This window comes from Gymnoscopelus braueri (assembly GCF_963280865.1).
Source record: "Gymnoscopelus braueri genome assembly, chromosome: 11".
Taxonomy (NCBI): Eukaryota; Metazoa; Chordata; class Actinopteri; order Myctophiformes; family Myctophidae; genus Gymnoscopelus; species Gymnoscopelus braueri.
Window position 1 is genome coordinate 25,250,892 of NC_137613.1, and position 26,395 is coordinate 25,277,286.

General features: G+C 40.3%; 1 protein-coding gene across 3 annotated transcripts; it reads left to right on the forward strand.

The window, feature by feature from the left end:
* The first annotated feature begins 12,655 nt into the window (after positions 1-12,655).
* anp32e (acidic (leucine-rich) nuclear phosphoprotein 32 family, member E) lies at positions 12,656-26,170 on the forward strand. Of its 3 annotated transcripts, XR_013934098.1 has the most exons (8): positions 12,656-12,968; positions 17,430-17,579; positions 17,941-18,063; positions 19,189-19,351; positions 19,841-19,974; positions 22,795-22,837; positions 23,144-23,328; positions 23,678-26,170. XR_013934098.1 is itself a non-coding variant. In XM_080443253.1 (7 exons), exons 1-7 carry the CDS (start codon positions 12,915-12,917, stop codon positions 23,239-23,241), a joined length of 765 nt encoding a protein of 254 aa, XP_080299379.1. In that variant the 5' UTR covers positions 12,657-12,914; the 3' UTR covers positions 23,242-26,170. The 3 variants fall into 3 exon arrangements, 2 of the variants coding, with proteins under 2 accessions (XP_080299379.1, XP_080299380.1); XM_080443253.1 differs by having other exon boundaries at positions 12,657-12,968; positions 23,144-26,170; XM_080443254.1 differs by having other exon boundaries at positions 12,657-12,968; positions 19,841-19,938; positions 23,144-26,170.
* Positions 26,171-26,395: the final 225 nt, after the last annotated feature.

Here is a 26,395-nt window from a genome sequence, read left to right on the forward strand (position 1 = left end):
AGAACTGTTCCTCTCTGCTCCTCTCTCCTCCTTCCTCCTACTTCCCTGCAAATTAACTATGTCCTGTTTCCTGTGTGTGTGTGTGTGTGTGTGTGTGTGTGTGTGTGTGTGTGTGTGTGTGTGTGTGTGTGTGTGTGCGTGTGCGTGTGCGTGTGTGTGTGTGTGTGTGTGTGTGTGTGTGTGTGTGTGTGTGCGTGTGCGTGTGCGTGTGTGTGTGTGTGTGTGTGTGTGTGTTCGTGCGTGCATGCGTGCGTGCGTGCGTGCGTGCGTGCGTGCGTGCGTGCGTGCGTGCGTGCGCTTTACCATTTCCTAGTTACAATGTTCATTCTAGTTTTACATCTGGATCTGATAGAATAGAATGCAATAGAATAGAATAGACTTCCTGGCTGGCATTGCACAGCTGCACATGCTCATTTGTAACATGGCACAACTCCTGTACTTGCACCATGACCAAAATGAACTACAGTATATGTGTCTTGCATCTGAATATATTTGGAATAGAAATATAGAATTATTCATTGAGCTTTCCGACCTACAAGCTCACATCCGCTACGATGCGCTTTGAGCTTGTAGATCTGCTATTTTCAACATTTAGAGAAATAATTGACAGTTTGTGAACCAATTTCACCTATAATGACTTGCTAATCGAATACATCAATAGTTCAATGAACTGTTGCACCCCTAAATCCAGTGATGGAAGAAGTACTCCAATTTTTTACTTAAGTAAAACAAAAGTATCGATACCACAATGTATAAATACTCTGTTACAAGTAAAAATCTGGTATTCAAAATGTCCTTGAGTAAAAGTACAAAAGTACCGGCATCAAAATAGCCAATCTACAAGCTCACAATACGTCACATTGCGACACATCGTGAACTTGTAGAGCTGCTATTTTCAAATGGCTGAAATATATTTAGGGCTGTAATGGTTAGTGTGTGTTTTGTAATAATAATAAAAATGTACAAAGTAACTATAGCAACTGGAGTTTTCATGTAAATGTAGTGGAGTAAAAGTACAACATTTTCTTCTGAGATGTAGTGGGGTAGAAGTAAAAGTATTGAAAATTGTACTGAAGAAAGTAAAAATACCTCAAAATTGTACTTAAGTACTGTACTTGAGTACATGTACTTAGTTGCTTTACACCACTGATTAATACAGACTCATGAAGAGTATTATGCATTATTATAACATAAAACAAAGGGCAGATGGAATAAGGGAACAAAAAAAACGTATTCATGTATTTATTTATTTGTTCATCTGGTTAGTTATTTCGCAGGCAGCCAGGCTAGCAACCATGTGGCATTGTTGAACATTGTTGTTTGATTGATTTGAATATGATTTTTATTATGTCCCAATAGCTGGACTTCCTGTTGGTCTATTTATGTTGCCTCAGTGAGAACCTGCAAAGAAAATGTCAATACAGTTGAACTCGTTTTCACAAAGTAACTCAAGCAGCATTTTAATGCAGCATTCAAGAATTAACTTCTGTCAGTACCTGCTAAACATGACTTCAAAACAATATTAAAAACTGTTAAAAGAGACATCTTACTAAATCTGACTAAATGAACTGTTGCCCCACAGGCAAGAAACCTTGGTGGTATTTTTGACCTTTAACCATGACATTGACTTTGAGTAACACAGCCAACTAATGGATATTTTTATTACCAGCAAATATAACTATTGTAGTACACCAAAACAACAACAATTAGATATATATAATACATTCTAATCGAGCCCTCAAATCCACTGACTCCAATTTTTTGCTCATCAAAGAAAACAAAGATAAAGACATTATGCTGAGGCTGTTTTCACCACTTTCTCCATTTATGAACTGAGTCAGCTGAGTCAACTTCTGAGATCAGCAGTGTTGGAAGAAGTACTCAGATTTCTTTATTTCTTTGTAAGAAAGTAAAAGTAGCAATACCACAATATATTCATGCTGGAGTAAATGTACAAAAGTAATGACATCAAAATATGCATACAGCACCAAAGCAAAAGTTGAAGTAGTGTGAGTAACCTTTTCAAAAATGCGACGCCTTGTGATCTTGTAGAATAGATCACAAAGTATAAAATAGGGCTTAAGTGGTTCATGTACGTTTTGTAATAATAATCTAAATACATCAAATAGACGACCATCGTGTTGTTTTGAGTGCTTATTAAAACTTACCGATTCCTAGTCTGGGCATACTTCATCGTATATCACTGTTTCTTTACCTGGCTCAATCTGCTAGAAAAAGATAAAAAAGCAGTCTACATATTTATACAACTTATAAAACTAATCAGGAAGCCCTGCTATAAGTGTAAGACTTGTACCATTTGTTGGGTCCAGCTATCTGTTACGATGGTACCGTATGTCACACCCTCACTAGGCGTTTGGACCTGCTGGATAGAGATATGGTCAAAGTATCTTTTGATGTTGTATTTAACTTGTACTTTAGGGAAATAGTAGTGTTTCTGGGGCCACCAGATGGAAAACCCAGTGACAACATTTTGGAAATTTACCTTCGGGACTGTTCGTTGCAGTGGAACCACAGTGGTGTAGACCACGTCAAGATCTAAAGGAGGACTCTATGTGATGGATAAGAATAGGACATTAAATTCAATTCAAAACTTACACTTTTTAGTATAGTCATGTTCCAGTGCTAACATTTTTGTGTTATCAAAGGATTAAGGTTGATCAAATGTATCAACCTTAATTCTTTAATAACACAAAAAAGTTAGACCATGCTAGTCCATTCACAGTAAGTGATTGATCATGTTGCCATTTACAAGTCGAATACTGTCATAAGAAGGAACTAGATTTTAGTTCCTTCAACAGTGTTTATTCTGTATACCCTGATCAAAGTGGGTTGGAAAAGTCTTCATATTAACATAATATAGCAAGCTATTATGGATTTCCCATCATCAAAAATGGCATGTGGAAATGCATGGATAAAAGGAAAATTAATAGGTTTATCTTACCACTGTGATGTTTGATGTTTCACGTTTGGCCTTCTCTTAACAAGAAAAACAACATTAATGATATTAATATTAATAACCTGATTCCTTCAAAGAAATGAATCTATGATGACAGAAATACTTTGAATCTGACTTTAGTTTGACTATAGACTTACTTTATCTTATGAACACGGGCATCAAGGCAGCAATTAAAACCACCACCACCACCACCACACTCAGGGAGCTAGCGAGAATGGTTACATCCATGGAACTAGCAAATGAGCATTGAGAAACACATCAAATAGATTTGATTAAACTACAAACACTTTGCACATGCGTGGGCTACGTTTACCAACACACAGGAGGATGTGTTGCAACTATCGCTGACGCTTTTAGGATGCAGACCAATGCAGACACCCATTTTAAATGTTAGAGGAAATGGGGGTACTTGGGCAGTGGATGTATCATTGGGGTCTTTAATCACGGATGTTTAATTTAATTATATTTATCATGACAATGCCAGAAGGCTCACCAGTGAATTATCTACAATTCCACAATCTGCCCCACTCTCATGGGGGTCCTTGAAACGTTTGCAAACCACTGGTATAATTTATATGTTTTTTCATATGTTGCTGATTTGCAGCGAGCGATGAGGTTTCACAATGCAGTATGAATTCGCTCACAACATCAGCAACAGACTAACGATGGGACAGCGGCTGGCTTGAAACAGCCTGCTCAGCAGCTCAAAAACCAAATTGTATGAATCATCACAGGTTATGGCAGTGTTTATCAAGCACCTGGATGCAACCATCTGTCCAAGAGTTTTGGTTTGTCTCCTATAGCAACATTTATATGGGCAGTGCTGGACACTACTGTGTTGTATTGGGCTGTGGACAGATTCACACCACTGGCTACTGAAGGTAAACACTAAAAAGTATTTCAGTTTGGAGTAAGTTGATTTTTTCAATATTTCAAGTACATAGTGTACGTAATTTACTTGAGTATATCCATCTTTCAATACTTTATACTTTTTGTCCACAACATCTCAGAGGCAAATATTATACTTTTTACTCCATTACAATTATTTGAAAACTTTAGTTACAAGTTACTTTGTAGATTTAGATTATGATTAAAGCATGCATTAACCAAGTAAGCCCTATTACGTTGTATACTTTGTTTATTGACAATTTTGACACATTTTGTGGGGAATTCTGGATAATGAGTACTTTTATATCATTAATATCAATTTATTAATGGAGCTTGTGTATTGGTGTAAATGATGGGTTTTCCCCATATGAAATGATATTATTATCATTATTATTATTCATTCATTATTATTACACCCTTACAGCCCGTTACGCAGTAGAATGCAAATTATATCATCAATCAACAGACTTTAAAGATGATACTACCCCTTTACATTATGATGTAAAATTATGTTTATGTTAAACCATGCTAAGGCGAATCCTGCTGACCTGTGTCCTACTTGGTGTCCCCCTCCAGTGGTTCCAGCTGCGGTCAAGGCTGTGGGTGAGGTGGAAAGTGTGCAAGTGGTTTGTGGTTGTGTCCCTGTAAAGATCCAGTATGGAAAAGGTCAACCGCCTGGTTTTCATCATAATCCAAATCTTAACCACTTAAACCCTCAAGACTTAATAAACTGGATCTGAGTTGGCTCTGCACTTGGACCACTTTTTTCGCTCTAGTCAGGACCAAAACATTTTTGGCCAAGCTCACAATGTGTTGCTTTGCGACGCATTGTGAGCTTGTAGATCGGCTATTTTTGGCAAATGTTCACCCCAGAATATGGACGCTGGGGTTCAAGTGGTCGATGAAAGATGAAAGGGTTTGAATCTTACTCATTGTTGTGGTGGTTGGTGCAGTTGTGGGTGGTTCATTGACAGTGATGTGCACTGGCATCTGTAAGCCTTGTCCTTTCTCACACCAGTACCAACCAGTGCTCTCCATCCTCAGTGCACTCATTGTCACAACCAACATATTAGGGACACTTGTATCGATAGTCACTGATGTTTGATTCATCATTCCTGAGGCTGCCGTTATACAGAAGGGCTGGTACAGGCTGGGCCTACACCACTTTGCTTTCCCAGATTGTTTTGTAAAGTTACAGATGACAGTCATATTCTCTCCTTTAAATCCTGTTCTCTTCTGATCGTCCACATAGAGCACATCATTACCTTCTACAACTAAAAAAAACGAAAAATAAACAATTAGTACAGAGAAATCCGGTGTTTCAAAAACAATTCGATTCACACCTATCTTGTTCAGTTTCCCCTCTCTTCTCCATACGTTCTGGATTTTGGTTTATTAATAAACAAATAAACAAAATGTTAATAGTGTATAATTCAGATGTTACACCTCTGTGTCTGTTAAGCTTAATTTGTCCTCATGTCTGGAACTGAATCTGTGTACAGCCGAGACTCTCTGCACACGTGTGCACACACATACACGCGCGCGCACGCACACACACGCACGCGCACGCACGCACACGCACACGCACACGCACACGCACACGCACACGCACACGCACACACACACACACACACACACAGTATTCATAGACATGCTAATAGGGTCTCTTACTTTCGTTGACAGACAGCTGAAATCTTTTCTTAATATCTCCTCCCATTGGCTCTTTCACAGCACAGAAGTACCGTCCAGTGTCTTTCTGTGTTAGATTGTTAATGGTCACAGTGAAGATGTTGCTGTGGACGTCATCAGAGATTAAAAACCTATTAGAGCTTCTTGATTTGTTTGTAGATACTAGATGGGGACAGCCGTTAAACGGTGCTTTACACAAGTATTTCACGTTGTCTTGGTATGTTGGACGGTAGAAGCACGGGATAGAGATGGAACCTCCTGTCTTCACTGAGATTCTTTGCACTGTTGTTATACTGTAAATTCCTTCAAAACAAACAAACAAAGGTGATGAGTGATATGCCTATACAATTGAACGTATTATAGGTCTGCTTAAAATAGCATAATACTATAATAATTAAATATTACTGATATTAAGCATAACTTTCCTCTTCTACCCCGGATTTGAACCCGGTTTCCTGCGCAAGTGCTGAAACTTTCACCATTGAGCTAAAAGAGCCTGCCTGCATGCTCAGGGGATAAATCGAATCTTGACCATCAGGTTAAAATTCATGTCAGATCCTGTGTCTAGGTGAGACATGATCTTTGACACGATCTAAATGTCTCAATAGAAGAGCAGGGATACAAAATACAACCACCCCAATTGTATACGTTATATTGTATTAACATGCTCTACCATATAGATTGGATAAAATTATATTTTAATAATTTAAAAAAGTTACATAGTGCTGCTTTAACTATATAATCGGTGGTGTACTTTAGAAATCCTCAAATGTCATTACTCATTACCCACAGAAATGCATCTCAATCAATGATATAGTAAAAACGTCCTTAACTTACGATTAAGTCCAAGTAGGATGAGGAGAAGAATATAGTGAAAAGCCATGCTATGCTGCATCAAAGTGAGTCAAATGAGACACTCTGGAAAGTGGAAACCTTGATAACATTAGATCCAAATCTAGACAGACTCTTCCTCATTTTTGACCCTTTAGCTCCTGTCATAAAAGCTGCTGCCAGATAGCTATGGCATGTGTTGACGCGGGGTCCGTTTTCCAGTTAAACATTAACCAAACCCTATAGTTAGTTCAAATCAAAATAAATCCAAACTTTGTAATGCATTTTATTCGTTTGTTGATTGAAAGAAATATTTTATTTACCTAAAGCCTTTATTTTAAAAAAGCGGATCTACGAGCTCACTAAACATTGTCTTTATTCATAATCTAAATAGGCTAATTAACCATAACTAAAGCTGCCAAATAAAGGTAATGGAGTACACTAATTAACTCTTACATGTAGTGGAGTAGAAGTATATATATATCAGAAAAAGGAAGTAATAAATTAAAAGTACCTCAAAAATGTACTTAAGTACAGTCTTTGAGTAACTGTACTAGTTACTTTCCTTCACTGCTTGTATGCATACAAACACTAAACTAAACAATGTTATATGGGCTGGACACTTTAAATCGAAGTAGCCTAATTAAACACAGAAATATAATCCTTCTAGTAAGATTTTGACTGCAGGACTTTTACTTGTAACAGTACTTCTTCCACCACTGATTATAACCACTATGAGTACTGTCTGTGTCTGCGAGGACTGAATGCCTTTCTCTACCCCATGTCTTTATGATCAGAGCTATAGAAATATACCGGTATGTGTGTCAAGGATGGAATGGTTGTTTTATTGCAGTAAAAATGAATAGATAAATAAATCAGTCCCCTCAGTGACACAAATCAAACTTTTCTGTGGCTCCCAATCTTCTCTGTGATACTGCACTGTATATTACTGCTGAGCTGTGGAGACTGATGAAGAGGAAGATATTTGGAGAACTATACTGTGTCAAGCATTAAATGCTGGTTATGAAACCACTTTTATTGCATTATTTATTTATCTTATTTGATGATATACTGCAAGTAGGCTACTCTCGTAAAATCCCTAATCTCAATCACTAAAGCAGTAACCTGCAGTGACTTTTTAATTTCAAGGACCGCCAGTTCTATATGCATTCGGCCACGGACCCCCATTCTTCTCTCTGGAACCCTATACACTGTAAAATCCTCAGTGTTCATTTAACTCTGAGAGAGTACAAAATGGAACCAAATGGACCATTTGGGTCCATTTGTACACTCTCGCAGTGTTACAGAAGGGTCCATTTGGCTCCTAATGATCAATTATTTAGCAGGGGACCCCCTGGAACCCCCTCGATGCGATGCAAGTGTGTGGACTAGCCAACACTAACACTCGTGACTCCTGAATCGCTGCCCTCCATACCCTCCTGTCTAGCATCAGGGTCTTGAGCTCTGCAGTGTTGTTAGCTCCGCTGTCGTGCGGCAGTGTGTCTACTTATGTGGTGCGCTTCTTTCCCTTCCTAGCCGTACCTTGTGTTGGCTCCCACAATGTCAGTTTGCTCGCCACCAGTTCTGGGTGCCTGACACAGTGCCCATGCATCCTTCTCTCTCCGACCTTGTCTGTGACCCATGGGAGGCTCCTGTAAAGGTACTAGTTTTATATGTAGTCCGCCCGTGTGACACCAAGTGCCGTTCGTAGCACTCTTGTGTGGACGCCGTCCAGGGCCTTTTGCTGCTGTGCTGTGAGCGTCCATGTCTCTGCCCCATACAGCAGCACTGACTCCACTGCACCTACGAACTAGCCTCTTGAGGTTATCTCCCACGTCACGTCAGATTTCAGCATTCTTGGGATGAGGCAAGTGCCCTCCTCAAGGGCCCATTGATAGGGAAAAGTGAATGAATGGCTTCATATGCCCATATTGATACCACATTGACATTGATACTTATGCCTATAGTGCTTGCTGCTTGCCAACGTGTCGTCACCACGGGGGCGTGGCATAGTAGCTGCAGACATACTGGTTGGGGGTCAATGTTAAGTGAACCTGTTTATACCCCACCAAGATCTCCGCGCCAAATGACACTTGTTGACGCCCCCTTCAGGATTTTTTGGTACGCACTATACATTTACATCTATTCATAGGTCATGGGTTTGATCCCGGGCACCTCCAACTCAACGTATGAGTACTGTAGCACGCCTTGGGTCTGGCAAGTCCTGTTGTTGGTAAGTGGTACTGGACGCTGATGGTAGGTGTTGCGCTCCACCTCAGCAATCCATCTAGCAGGGGTCTAGCACATTGAAACTGGGTTCTCGGCTGATACAGACAATAAGCCACTCTGACCCTACTTACTTACTTATCTACCTGTCTGTCTATTCTATCTATCTAAGCTGGGACTGTTTGAAGCCTTGCTATTGGTCAATGTTCATGATTCTCGTTGACTTTCATTGCTGATGTCTGATTGGCTCCATGATTGCACCTGTCTTCACTTGTTCATCAATGCATGCCTCCACTGTGGAGCATATTTTGGTTTGTGTCTTTTCACTCTCCATGTGTTCGAAAGAAGGTAATGTTACCAAAAGCTCAACAAATAAACCATTGTTGTTTTCAGTACTGTGTTGTATTGAGTTTATTTTTTACATAATAGAAATAGAATAGAATAAAATAAAAATAAAACAGACAACATATAACACAAGAATAGAGTAGATAGACACCTATACAAGTCTCATAGAGTCAGTGTATTGATATGTTTATTGTCTAGGCTGATTTTTCATTGTACAGTAGAAGACCCTTCAATAGAGCGTCTAGGCTGATGAAAGATAAAGGAGTTAATGAGTTAATAAGATTAACACAGGTGATAAGAGGATTCTTTCCCTTCCCCCGCTCTGTCTCTCTCTCTCTCTCTCTCTCTCATTCCCTCTTTCTCCATTTTCTGTCCATTATCGCAACTTTTCACACACACACACACACACACACACACACACACACACACACACACACACACACACACACACACACACACACACACACACACACACACACACACACACACACACACACCCCCACACACACACACACACACACACACACACACACACACACACACACACACACACACACACACACACACACACACACACACACACACACACACACACACACACACACACACACACACACACACACACGCTGGGCTGGGAAGGCAGTGACCCCCCTCTTGTGGTCACCTTGAGGTACTGCATAGACCACTTCACTTGTCGGGGATCTCTTTTGAAATTGATATGTATTTGGGCCATTTGTCGGATATTTTGTAAAAAAAAAAGTAATTACTATTTAAATACATACATAACGACCATCAAGCGTTTTGGCAAATTACAATTATGGATACATTGTCTTTACAAGTAGCTATACCGCTTTAAAACCAGATAAATGATGTAAGAAAGAACTGAGAGGGGCGAGAGACCAGCAGCTGACAAGCGCTCCCGCGCGCGCGCACAGACACACACACACGCACACACACACACACAGAGCGCGCGCGCACACACACACACACACACACACACACACACGCATTACAGGACACAGATGGTGAAGCAAGCTCATCTCGTCTCGGCCCTGTAAAGCCCTTACTCAGAATTGGAAGGAGTAGAAGCAGCCACACATTTATTTAGGATCACAGCGATGGAGGAGCGTTGTATAAATCATATAATATTAGGAAAAAACATTACACGACGTTCTAGTGTGAGACTCAAACAGCTGAAGATTCACATAGGAGGCGAATGCGCCATTAGACCGTGAAACATGCACGTGGTTTATGTAGGCCAGAAGAACATTGTAGCCTACATTTAGATGATCTGACGATCACTAAAACCCCTTGCACGTACAATAATGTGAGAACACCGATTACAGTTACCAAACACCGTCAACAAACTATACAAGTTGCCATTTATATACCAAGATTAAACATGATCTGTCGAGCGTGCCTGTTCTATGCGAACTAGTTCTGTGGAGGAACCCCCCCATAGACGTTGGCAGTGGAGTCAAGATCCCATTGCCTGGGGTGACAGTAGCCCTGTGGTTGGCTAGTTGGTTGTCATGGAGACAACGTTGCCCAAATGAGCATGCAATAATCTACCTCGAGTCTCTGGCTTTAAAGTTGGGGTAAACATTGTGGTAAAACTCACATTCAAGAAAAATCACGTCTATTTTAACACATCGTTGGTGTGAATATAAGACTAGGGTTATCATTAAGTATTTTGTAGAGGGAAAATATATATACATTTATGGTTCAAGTTTTATGATGAGCAAATTGCAGAACTATCGTCAAAACAAACCATCTTGTGTCCTTGGCTACTAAAATAGCCAATCTTGTGTGACCGTTCCGTCGGCCTATGGGATTTAGACTCTTGCTGTCTGCGTGGCTCAGGGACAGAAGACAGCCATTTTATGTTCACACACTCCTGTGTGTATCCTCTACGGCTGCGATCAAATGGAAGAAGACACTATGGAGAAGCATTGTATTGTTCTGGACAGGAACATTTGCATAACAATATTTCACTTAATGTGTGTGTGTGTGTGTGTGTGTGTGTGTGTGTGTGTGTGTGTGTGTGTGTGTGTGTGTGTGAGCGCGCGCGCGCTCACACACACACACACACACACACACACACACACACACACACACACACACACACACACACACACACAGGGGGAGTGCAGCAGCAATGGCAGCAGACACTAGGCTACAAAGCCATTGGGTCAAGGTTGAATAAGGTTGAATGATCAATATTTTTAGTAACAGTGTTACTGCTCAATTTGTGACCCTGTCAAATTCTGTGGTGCCAGGTTATGGCTGTCAGACAAGTTTCTGTTTCTGTTTATTTGTAGGCTAAATCAGGTCACACACATCCCGCGGTGGCTATTATCGACCATGGTATAAAAAAGGTGGGGGGCTCTAACTCACAACCACAAACTAAACATAACTGCGAATAAGTCACAGAATTCAATAGGTCACCAATTTCGGTCTAACAGCTCATTTCTTTAGGTTGTGAGACGTCATGACAGACCCAGGACATGCGCGCGCGCGTGCGTGCGTGTTGTCTGTCTCTGAGTCTGATAAACGTTTCAGGCAATGACCATATGGCGGGAACGAGTGTACATTCAAATGTAAAATAAAGAAAACTTCATATACATCTCATAGTCATAACAATAAGGAATATCTGACAGGCTGCTGCATGTGGTCACCATATAAATAAAATTCCTCGCGCGCTCCTCTTGTTTCACATAGGATACTTTTTTGTCTTTCACTCAGGTTTCCTCTGAAGTCACAGTGCAATTAGGTTTAGAACTGCTTAAGTGAAATACTTACATTAAATGACCCTTAAAACACACACACACACACACACACACACACACACACACACACACACACACACACACACACACACACACACACACACACACACACCTAGGTCTATATATATATGTATATATATATATATATAGATATGTATTGTTTCCCTTCGTTTTCTTTTGTCGTTGGTGTTCCGTGAGACAGCAATAAATATACATCAATGTAATAATAGAGATAATAGTGGATTGTAATTATATTTTTTAAAAATGAACAAAATAAGTTACAAAAATAATGTTTAAACGGTACAGTAAGACACACCAGAAACCCTCTTTAAAAAATGCAAACATCGCTTACTTGTACTTGTACACTAAATGTAAAGAATATCCTACGATGTCAAATCTTGAATTTCATTCAGTGTTGTACTAATCCAACCTTGTACAAACCTATTTTTCCAAAATATAAAAGTAAAGCAATACATGTCTTGGAAAAGGGTCTGAAATAATGTAAGTATACATGATTCAAACATGCACAGTACATCATTATTAGACCTAAAGTTACCCTACAACTTCTTGTTAATTCCCTCCTAAATGATCGAAAATCATGGAAGATCAAAAATATCCATAGGTTTGTAGCATTTTTTTTTTAAATATTAGACCGTAAATGAGTATTTGGCCTTCAATTTAGCCTATACAATTAATGTAAAATAAAATAAAATAGACAAATTTAATATAAGATAAATGGTAAAACAAATGGTGCCCAGACTTCTCAGGGGCCTACCATTCTGGTTACCACCCCTGCCTTACGAACCCAGTTAAAGGCACAAAACATTACCCTCCACCCTTCCCTTCGCTTCCACAACCCCCACTAACCTCCCTCCCTCCCCCCCACCCCCCATCTTCCTTCCAAGCCGCGGATTACGTCCGTTCGGGCACGATCAAAAAGTTTGACGGACGCGCCGCTCATCCAATCGGCGTCGGAGCAAACGGGACGGACCAATCGGCTCCCGCGGGGGGCGGGGGCGGGAAAGTGGGGGCGGGTCGCCGTGTATCATGGAGGATCAGTAGACCGAAGTGTGTGAGTTGTACTCAAACACATCACATTCTGATCCTGTCACCATCATCCACTTCACCGTTCGCCTTTTTTTGGAGGATTTATTCATATTATTTCCAGCATGGAGATGAAGAAGAGGATCAGTTTAGAGATGAGGAACAAGGCGCCGGCGCAGGTGAGAACCATCTTTATACATTTTGATCACATTTTTTTTTTATATTCGCTATCTCCGTAAATAGAGCGAGAGAGGTGATGTATGAGAATGAAGGAGGTCTTCGTTATCACATGTACTTTAATGATGGGAGGCTTGGAGAGAGCAAGTTCTGTTCATTACTAGGCACCAATCATAAAGTCATAAAGACATAATTAGTTTCGATTATTATTAAATCAATCAACTACCAGGCCGGTAACATCAACCACCGTGGAACCCCGGGGATGTGGAAAGCATCTTAGCGGACACCGTCCGTCCTTCCGCCTCCTTCTTCTCCTCTCCGGGCTGCAGAAATCCCTTCGATCAACACGGGTGGCTGAAAATGATCCGTGATCGATGTTCACCAACCGTTCACGTTCAACCAAACACTTAACTCCCGTTTTAAAAAGAAGAAAAAAAGTTAATAACGACTCGCATCGATCATCTCTAACGTGCACGGGCGTGCGTTTAAAGACCCCCAAGAGCAACTTCTTCTGACAAACTCACAAGTTTAAACGGCTTTTCTAAAAGATGTCTTATAGGCACGTGCCCGTTGGATTTAAACGATACTTTTAGTGAAGTTATTAAAGTGATGATTCAGAGACGTGATCGGTCGACCCCCCCCCCTAAAAACAACGACGTTGTTTTTTTGGGATGTGATGATCGCACCGCACGCGGACAAGCCGGTGACCCCGAACGTCAACGCAACAACAACGGCGGGGCATTTTCTCTTCCATCGTTCCGCTCGGTTCTCGTCTTTTTGAGCAGACATTTTATTTAAAACTCTTAGTTCAACGGATTTTTTAAAACTTTTACTCTGCTGTTTTTTGTTGTTTTGTTAAGTTATGCATTCAACATTTCCTCGTCGTTCGTAGTTGGAAGAGGAATGGGAAGAAAAAAAACGACACGGTATTAAACGAGTTATTACACCAATTCAAACGACGGTTTTAACGTCCCGCCGTCGACGACGTCGTTCTTCCCAAGCCGATATATGTATTTATATATAGATATAGATATATTTTAAAGTGGGTTAATAATAATCTTCGACCTATTTAATTGTTTGTCTTGTGAGCTTGTTTATCTATGGATTCCTCTGCCATTTTGGGCCGCGGCGACGGTCAGATTGAATGCCGCCGTCGCTCGTGCTTGTTCTCCATCTCATTGCACTATGGGTGGCGCTTTGTGGCGCAAGCCGCTTAGCCCCAGTGGTGGAAAAAGTACTCACACTTTTTTTTACTTGAGTAAAAGTATCAATACTGCAATGTAGAAATACTCTGTTACAATTAAAAGTCCGGAATTCAAAAATTATTTGAGTAAAAGTACAAAAGTATTGGTATAAAAATGTACCCAAAGTACCACAAATTTGAAAGTACTCATTTTTCAGAGTGTCCCATTTCAGCAGGTTTTCAAACGTATAAAAATCTTTTGAAAATAGCAGATCTACAAGCTCACAATGCCACGTATTGTGAGCTTGTAGATCGGCTATTTTCAAGTTGCCGAAATGTATACAGAGGCGAATTGATTAATGTATGTTTTGTAATAATAATCAAAATCTTCAAATTAACTAGTAATTAAGTTGTCAAATAATTGCAGTGGAGAAAAAAGTATAATATTTGCCTCTGAGGTGTAGTGGAGTAGAAGTAAAAGTACTGAAATTTGAAAATACTCCACTGAAGTAAAAATACCTCAAAACTGTAATTAAGTAAATGTACTTAGTTACTTTACACCACAGTGCCGCCTAGCCCCCTCCAAAACAACTCTGTAGTACGACGGTGTCGCGTGTGCCAAAAAGAACAGACCTACAAGCTAACAACGCATCACGACGCGACGCGTTGTCAGCTTGTAGATCTGTTCTTTTTTGCAAAAAAAGCACTCAAAATGAAGCGCCAGCTCGCGCCGTTAAAGCGCCACCTGCCGCCCGTTGGAGGAGGTGTCGTCAGATGATGTGTGACGGTCAGGGAGGGGGAAGGAAAGAGAATGGTGGGAGTCATTTTGTTTGGTACAATCAAAGTGTTCAAATAAATGGAATTTATGAAACGTATTCATGATTCTGCCCGATTTAACCGGCCCCGTTTGAATGATACTAATAAAAAAGCACCGTCCGACCGACGGTTTAACGTCGAAGCTCAACGACGGCGGACGGTCGATAGTGTTTGAGCCGTTTTATTTGAACCGTTAATGCGCGTCGTCTTTGTGTGCGGCGCAGCAGCAGCCGTTGTTTTTGTGCCTCCATGATGTTTTGTTGGTTATGTTATGTAATGTAACCCTGCTAACCCGCCCGCGGCACGCGCTGTTTCACGTGCCAGTTATCGCCTAAAATATCGTCGTCGATTAAACTTCAAACGCACATAATTTTGATTTGTACGTTTGTGGGTGGCGATATTTACTTTTTTAAGTTGGCTGAGGAAAGTCGATCGTTGAGATCCCATATCCCGGATGGACAGTCTCGCCGTGGTTGGCTAGTTCGTTGTCAGGGAGACAAAGGTGTAGCCTAGTTGGCGTGTAGATGTAGGCAACGAATATTTATTTATTTTGTATTTTTGTATCACGTATATACATTGATGAATATGTTTCGGATGTTATAACATAACTATATTGCTTCACGTCCACCCCAATTCCATTAACAAATCGAGGTTCCTTTGACAACCAACTGACCAATCACAGCTTGACTCCCCACGGGCTATGGGATGTAGACTGTCTTGGAGGGAGGTCGGCAGATGGTGTGTGTGTAGAGGGGGGGCGGGTGTCTGTGGTGTCCTAGACCAACCCCCCTATTATGTGTAGATTACTGTGCAGGCTACCCCCCCTCCCCCCAACACACACATAAACATATTTCAATATTAATAAAAATGTTGGTGGAAACATTTATTTTCATGGTGGTAGTATAGTAGTAGTAGTAGTAGTAGTAGACTGACTACATGGATGAACATATGTACAGTAGGCCTATAGGACTGAATATACATTCATATCATAAATTAATATTATAAACGGTATCAATGAGTATGCAGGTGGATATATGCATGGTCTATTAACAATCTATTAACACTATGAAGCTAGAATGCAGAATCACAGAATTGACTTCATTGTCACATCAATGAATGAATACATAATTACAATTTAGGCATTCAGCAGACTTGGAAGTGCAAGATCAGAGTAAATGTCATGAACTCTAGTAAACAATCAACAGGGTAAATGGTCACTTGAGTACAGTGCAAAGAAAACAATTAATTGTTACTAAAGTAGCTAGGATACCATTACTAGGTAGACATAAAATCTAGCATGTATTCAAATAAATAATCAAACTATTCTATTCTTGTTTGTGGTCAAGCAAAAGTATACAGTATGTCTATCTAATTGACATACAAGTGTAAATATTTTCAGAGAGCACCAATAGTTTAAAGAATCATCACATTATCTATATCAAGGTTTTTGGTCAAAAATATCCGGATGTTTGACTCTCTCTCTCTCTCTCTCTCTCTCTCTCTCTCTCTCTCTCTCTCTCTCTCTCTCTCTCTCTCTCTCAACAATGAATATGAGAATGGATATATATTTACATATATTTACATACAAACAGTGAATATGTGAAATAGAGTACAGTAGGCCTATCTATACGTTGATGGTCTGTCAGCAGACTTTCAGCAGTGAGTATCTGGGTGATTGTATACAGTATGTACAGTAGTGGTGTCAAAAATAATCAGTTCATAGATTAATCGCGATGCGGACATGGACGGTTATGAATCGATTCATAAATATCAAAACTATTATTAATTTTAAAACAATTAATATATATATATATATGCAGTAATATAGAAAAGTGTGATGCATCACACGTAATTAAGGTTAATCGTAATCGAATCGTTACCTGGTGAATCGTAGTCGAATTGAATCGTGAGGGCAGTGCCAATGCACACCTCTAATGTACAGTGACTGCCTCCTTAACGGGTATCTGTCAACGTTTGGCAGGGTCCTAGTAGTCCATGTGCAAATGTGCCAGAGCCCATGCAGGAGTCACTTATCAATAGTCTGTAACAGCATCCTTTCCTCTTTGTATACAAAGTGAAACATTATTATTATGTCATAAATGCAAGGCAACCAGGACATCAACCACTTTAACTCTATATTCTTAGTTGACCGTGGTATCTCTTCACCGAAATAGCTGATCTACAAGGTGCTCGCATTGTGAGCTTGTAGATGTTATCGGCTATTTTAGCCAAATGTTTGCCAATTATCTGACATATCCATAATAGGAAGGCTAGGGTTCTAGTTAAAACCATCCTACATTCCAATACCAAGAATGCTCTTAAAACTGTTATCTGTCCTGAATTTGAAATATTATTTATTAATTTTTTTATCTCCTGACTTTGACATGTCTGTGATTTGCTATGAACCAAGGTTCTTCATAAAAAATATATAAATGTCTCTTATGTCTCTCTCTCTCTCCATCAGGTAGCAGAGTTGGTTGTAGATAACTGTCGATCCACAGATGGGGAAGTAGAAGGATTGACAGATGAATTCAAAGAGTTGGAATTTCTCAGCATGGTCAACGTAGGACTCACATCCCTGGCCAAGCTGCCCTCCTTGCCTAAATTACGCAAGGTAACACACACTTGTATTTATAGTGGCCACTGCTCCTAATAGTTGGGATGGTTAAATGTAGAGGACGACTTTCACGTATGTGCAAATGACAACAACTAGAGGTCTTCACGGGTGCAACCGAAACCTGAAAATCACTCACTCACTCACTCACTCACGCACACACGCACACGCACACACACACACACACACACACACACACACACACACACACACACACACACACACAACACACACACACACACACACGTATAACTACCTAATCCTTCACTCTTAATTTTCCAAATCTCTTGTATATTATTCTATTCTATTGTACTCCTGTTGTACTCCCATTTTATTCTATTGTACTCTCTATTGCTTGTAGTTGGAGTTAAGTGACAACAGCATCTCTGGAAATCTGGAGACTCTTTGTGAGAAATGTCCAAACCTGACGTACCTGAACCTGAGTGGAAACAAGATTAAGGAACTCAGCAACGTGGAGGCACTGGTCAGTAATACAAACACACACAAGATACATTATGATTACATTGTAATGCCACAGACTACAAATGAAATGAGAACCGACAGACATAAATCTGCAGTTAAGATACCCAACCGCTCCATTAGAACTAACCACCTTCAACCTTATGTCCCTATTTGGGGTATATCTTTATAGGCAAAAAATATTCAAAAATAGCAGATCTACAAGTTCACAATGCGTTGCATCGTGCAGAGCTGCTATATCTGCCCTTCATTGATTGATTGATTGACATCTGTATTGACAAAATCACATGTTCATGTGAATACAGGTGCATACAACGGGCAAAAGGATAGACACAAGAAAGCTCAAAAGCTTATTTCCATTGTGATCCTGAAGTATATAGAGATTAAGTGGTTAAATATAAATGGACATCTGTAGAGGACATTTAACCTCGCCTAGTTGTCTTGTGGAAAAATATGAACCACATAACCCTATACTTATTTGACTAGGGTCCCCCAGAATTGCTAGTATTTCCCCCAACACTCTTCTGCAAAATAGCTGGTCTTCAAGCACACAGCGCATTGCGACCCGTTGCGACGCATTGTGAACTTGTGGATTTGCAATTTCCACCACCAGAATAGAGACGCTAGGGTTCAAGTTGTTAATTTATGCCAGTGGTTCTCAAAGTGGGGTCCAGAGACCCTGAGGGTTTCTTGAGGGTATTCCAAATGGACCCTTACAGTTCTGTTAATCTGAGACCGTTCAAATGGAACATTCCATTTGTTCGTGGACGTTCCCATTCGTACGCTCTCAGAGTTATGGCAGTCTTTGAAATTAAAAACTTTGAGAACCACTGATTTATGTTATATATATATTTGCCAGATTCTGTGAGAGAAACAAGCAACCAGGTCTAGGAAAACAAGCCCAAAAGAAGCGACTATGGGCCACATGAGCACTTAAAAACATATACATCAGCTATATATTTGAAAATAGCAGATCTACAAGCACACAACGCGTTGCGATGCGACGCGTTGTGAGCTTGTAGATCTGCTATTTTCAAATATAATCTTGGGGGGAAATTATAATAAGCAGACCTGGCGGCAACACTGATTGTAATGTATATTTGTGTTTATTATTGTCTTGCCTTAACAGCAAAACCTGAAGAGTCTGCGTAGTTTGGATCTGTTTAACTGTGAGATCACCACGCTGGAGGAGTACAGAGAGTCTGTGTTTGAACTGCTACCCCAGGTCACGTACCTGGACGGTTTCGACCAGGAGGACAACGAAGCTCCCGATTCAGAGGCCGAAGACGATGGTACGCTGTGTGTGTGTGTGTGTTAGGGGGTGCAAGACCCTCTAAACTTAGTGACCTGAGTGGCACTGTACTTGGTGTGCTCTATTTTTTCTATCTACACCAAATCTCTTTGTCGAAAATAGCTGCATGGCTGCTCTAGGAGCTCAGCTTGTAGTTTGGCTCTTTTTGGCCCATTTTCCCTCAGAATAGGGATGCTTAGTTAATCGAACTAATCAATTGAATCAATTGCAAAAAAATATCGATTGGTTTTTGAAACTAGAGAAAATGGATGAGCTCTTTTAGCAATTTATTTTATACAAAATAGGGGTTTATCAGACTATTCAGGGGGGAAAACTTGCTTAATCAAAAAAGAATCGCTAAGAACATAATCGATAGTTGCAGAACATTTACCTTTTGGTGCATATGCTGGAAACGGTCATCATCGTGTGTGTGTGTGTGTGTGTGTGTGTGTGTGTGTGTGTGTGTGGTGTGTGTGCGTTGTTTTTCCAGACGATGATGAAGATGGCGAGGAGGGGGCGGGGCGTGGCTCGTTTGACGAGGACGATGATGATGATGAGGAGGAGGAGGAGGGGTCAGAGGGAGGAGAGGTGGGACTGACCTATCTGATGAAAAAGGGAGCTCAGGTGGGAGAAAAAAACACAGCTGACCACCTGGAGGTCAGAGGTCAAACCCCCCACTCATTCATTCATAGTCTCCTGACCTGCACTCAGTGTCTGGTTAACTGGTTGAGTTTAACTCCTTTTAATTAACTAGTTGTGCTTAACTAGTTCTGTTTAACTCGTTTTATTTAACTTATATTGAACTAGTTGGATTTAACTTGTTTTATTTACGTTAATTCCTTTTGTTTAGCCTAACCTATTTTATGAAACTACTTTTATTGAGCCAATCTCATTTTATTTTATTCAGCTCTTTTTTATTTAGTCAAACTAATTTGATTCCCCTAGTTTTATTGAGCTCAACTTATTTATTGATTATATATTTAACTTGATTTTATTGATGATATAACACTGATATGAAACAATGTAAAAATAAATGTCGTGGTAATTTTTCTTTAAAACCTTGAAAACTTAAGTTTTCATTGTGATATCAATGAATAGCAACTTAAAGTTGTTGGTTCCATTGGTCCAAGCCGGAACACAATCGATTGATTGATCATTAAAATACACTAAACATGATCTGAAAGGGCACGAGGCCCACCCATCTGACCACATAACACGGCATCCTGTCAGCTGCTGTGTTAAGTGGTCAAATGGGTGGGCCCTGATCCAGAAAATGTTGGGGACCACAGATCTGAAGAGTACCCCTAATGCTTAATATATCAACTTAAGCTTTAAACAGGGAGAGTAGTATCATAAATACAATAGATGATAATGTACAATACTTTATTACAACTGACATGGTTTTGGGAGAGCATATCAATACATGCAGTTACAGCTTTAGAATATTTTGTGTACGTAAAGAACTTAAACTGAAACAACAAAACTAACCTAAACTAAAAAAAAGCTGCTGAGTTTGAATGGAGGTGGATTGACCGTCTGACCCCAGGACTGAGGTGGGTTGACCTGGTTTGGCTCCAATATGGCCGTCTCAGACAAACTGTCACACAGCTATTCAGAAAAGTTACAGCTAGTCTGTCTGTCTGTCTGTGTCTGTGTCTGTGTCTGTGTCTGTGTCTGTGTCTGTGTCTGTGTCTGTCTCTGTCTCTCTGTCTGTCTGTCTGTCTGTCTGTCTGTCTGTCTGTCTGTCTGTCTGTCTGTCTGTCTGTCTGTCTGTCTGTCTGTCTGTCTGTCTTGTTTTATCCTTTTATAAAATCACATGGAAGTTCTCTTCTCTATTATTTGCTCAATAAAGCATGTCAATGTTTTTAGGGTTAGGATTATTATTAAAGATGAGTAAATTTACTCGTCTTGCTTGCATGTCTTTCTTGTCCACTCCTTGGTAGTCCCACCCCCTGGCTCAGGGGCGGGTCTACCCTGATGATTGACAGTTGTCTGAGGCATTTTGATTGGAGTAAAACTTGGTCAATGACTCTGTTAGTGTGAGTCGTTGTTGTGGTGTTGTTCGTAGGACAGAGTTGTCACCTCGTATTAACATCCACGATATGAAGAGTTTTGGTTCCTGTTCTTACGAAAATACTTGATAATTCAATTAAAGTCAATTAAAAAGGTAAATAACGTTTCTTTAATAAGAGACATTTAACTCTATATTGATACCAGCTGTAATAGTTAAATGTAATGATTGATGCCAGTCAAAATATTTATCTTTAATGATTGATTTCAGAATAGTTAACTTAAATTGTTTACTAGTGATTTATTTGTATTAGTTCATCTTAATTATTGTAACAGTTAACTTTAATGATGTAAATGTAAAACAATAAATTCATATCCTAGTGTGTGCTATCACATTTATGATGGCCACTGAACTCTCACTGAATGAGGTGACATTCTCATAACATCCATAGTATTTAATGACTACGTCGACCATGTGATTACAAAAAATATTATTATTTTAATAGTGAAAATAGCAGATCCACACTGGTAACTCCTCAGTGTTAATTGAACTCTGAGAGTGCACAAATGGAACCAAGTGGACCATGGTGCATTTGGGTTCATTTGTGCACATGTTGAGAAACCACTGTTTTAGACGGCTGGCCTCGCAGCTAAAATGTCACACCATGGAACTTTAATGACAGTAGATGACGTCTGGTTCATGCTTGTCTCTTATTAAACTGTAATTAAATATCCAACAACTAGAGGGAATGATTCAGAACTCTTCATTTAGTTAGAACACATTATGTGTACATCCTCCCTCCTCCATTTCTTTCTTTCTTTCTTTCTTTCTTTCTTTCTTTCTTTCTTTCTTTCTTTCTTTCTTTCTTTCTTTCTTTCTTTCTTTCTTTCTTTCTTTTCTTTCTTTCTTAGGTGATTTCTTTTCATCTCATGTCAAAGGTGCTGTGAATGATCGTATATAATACAGATGATTATCCTGTATTATTTATTTATTTGTTTGTTAAAACAAGTCCTAAATAGCTCTGTATTCTGATAGTAATCGTGTATAGAGTGTTTGTTCACTTACAGGAGTGTCCAGCTCTTTAGTGAGCAGAAAAAAACATTTTCAGTTTGGGATACTAATTTCCTCCAAGCAATTTTGGAACTGGAACACACACTGATAAATTATCTTATGGGGTTCTTTCTCCTGGTTGGATCAAATTTGTAACCCACCTGTAAATGTAATTTCTGTTTACTAAAGAGCTGGAGTTACTAAACACACACTCTAGTCTATTATAGCAATCATTACTATCAGAATATAGCTTTAACATTTTAACAATTGTTTGGGGTTTAACCTAAAAGTATCACTTGCAGCACCTTTAAACAGTAGTGCAAATAAAAAATAAATAAACTCACGTTTGTCTTTATGCCTCTCTCTCTCTTTCTCTTTCTCAGGATGACGATGATGAAGATGAGTTTGGAGATGAGGAAGAGGAGGGTGAGTGGATATATTATAATTTCTGACAGACACAATCTCTTCAAATAAAAGTTTAGTTTTTCTCTGCTTATGGAGATAAAGTGTACTGATTGGTTCACACATCCAAATGAAGACAACGTATTTTGATTGGCTGATAAGGTAGCTTGATTGATTGATTCATAGATCAATCAAAATGCATGCCAGGCAAGTGAGACTGGCCACGATTCTGTACGTAGACTTTTAATTGATCGCGGCATTGTGATTGGTTCTCAGCACTGTCAGTTAGGCAATACTGACGTCGCGATTGGTTTGGTTTTGTTTCCTCAGAGGAGGCGGCGGCTGGCGTTAAAGGAGAGAAGAGGAAGAGAGACGCAGAAGACGAAGGCGAGGATGATGACGACGACGACGACGACGAAGACGACTAGTCCCACCTGTCCGTCTGTTTGTCCCGTTCTGTCCATCTCAGCGTCAAACCTCTGGACCCCCCCTCCCCAGACCCTCAGCTAGAGCACTGGTCCTCAACACGGGGTCCGGGGACCACCAGCGGTCCAAATGGACCCTTGACGGGTCTGTAACTCGAGTTAAATGAACACTGTAGATTTTATAGTATATATTGGGGTTTCCGGTTTAGTAGGTTAGTACTGTGATTCTTAACCGTTTTAATTTCAAGGACCCCCAGTTTGACATGCATCAGGCCACGGACCTCCATTTTATTTGATTTTTTAATCTCTGGGACTCCAATAATCTACTTGGTAAAATCCTCAGTGTTCATTTAACTCCACAAGTGGTACCAAATGGAACCGTTAGGGTGTACCACTGTCGGGGAGTTACAGACCCGTAAGGGTCCATTTGGACCGCTGGTGGTCCCCGGACCAGACGTTGAGAAGCCACCAAGCTAGAGAATATAATAATACAAACAGTAACTATAGCAACAAATACAACAACTGTTGGTATCTATAGCAACAGCAAACGACAACTATAACAACAACGACGAGCTACTAGAAACGGCACCAGCGATGACATCGAAATCAACCTCGACGACTCCGAAGAGCGAGCGCTTTACGGCAACAGGAGGACGGACAAACGACATCGACTGATATGTCATATTTAGGATTTACCTACGCAACAGGGAGATTTGACCAGCCATTCATTCCCCCGGTTGAAGAACTCTTGGTGTCCCTATTGAAACATCGCTCACACGACCAGCCTGAGAGAGACCCCCTGGTCGAAATCCCAGCAGCGAAACGCCGGTTTAGTGTCAGTTCGGTCTGGTCATGAAACCATCGAGGGTCTACGCGTGTTCAGGTTTTCATTATAGATGTCACCAATCAACTTTGTTGTAGGACTGAAGACCCACCGCACATCAGACAGAACCATCTCACCCCCCCATCCATCCTCATACAGGCATACTTCCTTCCCATTAGAGCCCAACCGATATATAGGTTTGGCCGATATCTCGGCCATTGTTTGACTTTCTTGGCGACTTGGGTATCGGCAGTTATGCAGCCGACGTGTCCCGATTTTTAACCACTTTCAACCTGGCGTACCTATTTTTGGACATTTGATTGTAGGCCAAAGTTTTTCAAAATAGCCAATCTACAAGCAAAATACCTGTAGAACTGCTTTTATTTTATTTTATTTTTTTACATTTTTTAATAGGACATAAGTGGTTAAATAAACTCAAATTCAAATTATATTGGTTAAAAACATCAGTAATCGCTAATCGTTGGTCTCTCCAAAATCAGGATCTGACCCAAAAGTCTGGCATCGGTCGGGCTCTACTTCACAATTCATTTAACCAATGAAGTTCTGAACATTGCATCACGACCCCTTTGTTCCATCTCTAGACATCCGACAGTCGCAACTATAGATGATAATAATAGTTATAATATACCCCATTTTGTGTGTGTTTTTAAATTGTCATAGGGAATTTTACGGGGTGGGGTGGGGGGGTTGTTTGTAGTTGGATAGGAGCGCTTTGCAGGTCTGCCCGGATAACACATCAAAGAATTACAATATCCTGATTCAGGTTCAGCTGCAGCCGTAAGAAAGTCCTCACCATGGCCCGTCATTCTTGCTGCGACTTCTCCCCGTTGCAGTTCGGCTCCACCCACAAGAGGAAGCGTTTGGAGTAACCCTTGCAGTACCGACGCAGGACAACAAGGAAGGCTGCCACTGTAGGAACACTGTAGACGACCATTAGCTAATCCACTGTAACGTTTTTTAAATTATTTCTTTCACCCTGTCCCATCCACGTGTCATTATGAGCTCAGCCCTGTCCCGTCGAAGACGAAACACGTTTAGTGTGTGACTTTTCCCAAACAACCTGTATAATATTCTCCACATGCAATAATAAGCTGTTTGTGTAGGAACCCTCGTACGTAGGAGCTCTTACTTACTGTTAGAGCAACAACAAAACAAAGTCGAATGAATAGTGGTTCCAGGTGACCTGACGTCCCCGGTGTGTTATCAGAAAATGAACTTCAGTTTTAGGAGTGTAAAGGGTAATTCAGACCGCTGCGATTTTTATCTGAAACGTTGTAATGCTTAGATTTATGCTCCGTTGTCGCGCACTGAATATAGCCGACTTATATAAGCTCTGTGACGCGTATGAGCGTGTAGATATGCTACGTTCGGGCGCATCATACGATGAAGTATATATCGGGCTTAAAACTGTTTCTTTGGTCACGAATCTGTGGTCTGAACTGGGCTTAAAAGGTGAAGGTCTCATCAAATGGAAGAAACTCAAGTTTTATTCTGTCGCGCAACGCCGTCGCTTGTCGAAAAGAGCGGATCGACAAGCTGTCATAGCTTGTCACTCGGCTCTTTTCGGCAAGCGACGGCGTTGTGCGATGTGGTATAGATTGAGCTTCAGACTGTTGTCACGTTACTCTCTGTCATCTGTAGACCAAAGGAGACATAGTCGGTATCCAACGGTCATTTTGAACTGGGTCCGTGTGTTTTTCTTTTTTTCCAAGGCAATATTCTTGTAAATAGATTCTGCTTCAATCAGTCTTTCTTTTTTCCTTTTGTTTTTTTTTGTGTTTCATGTCAACAGGGGGATTAATTTTTTTTAATGAGAAATACATTTTCCAGAAGTTTTGTGGGGCTTATTTTTGTTTGTTTTTCTTCTTTTGGAATAACTGTCTCAGGACAATTGTGATATTTAGTTGAAATATCTGATATTTGACCCCTGACCCCATTGAATCACTTCCTGTAATATTGGTTGTATCGGTTAATTTTTCATCCCTTTCGGCTGTTTGTGACGAGTTTTTGTGTTTTGACGTTTTTGTGTGTAAAAAAAAATAAAACTACTTAAGAGGGTTTTGAATAAAAATATAGAAATGGATCAAAGTGTTGCTGTACGGTATGTGTTATGTGTATAGTACTGAACGAGCCCTGACTGTATATTTGATTTATAGGTCGATGACAGTATAGAATGACTTGACGGAACACACATCTACATGATACTGTTGTTCTGAGGTGTGTGTGTGTGTGTGTGTGTGTGTGTGTGTGTGTGTGTGTGTGTGTGTGTGTGTGTGTGTGTGTGTGTGTGTGTGTGTGTGTGTGTGTGTGTGT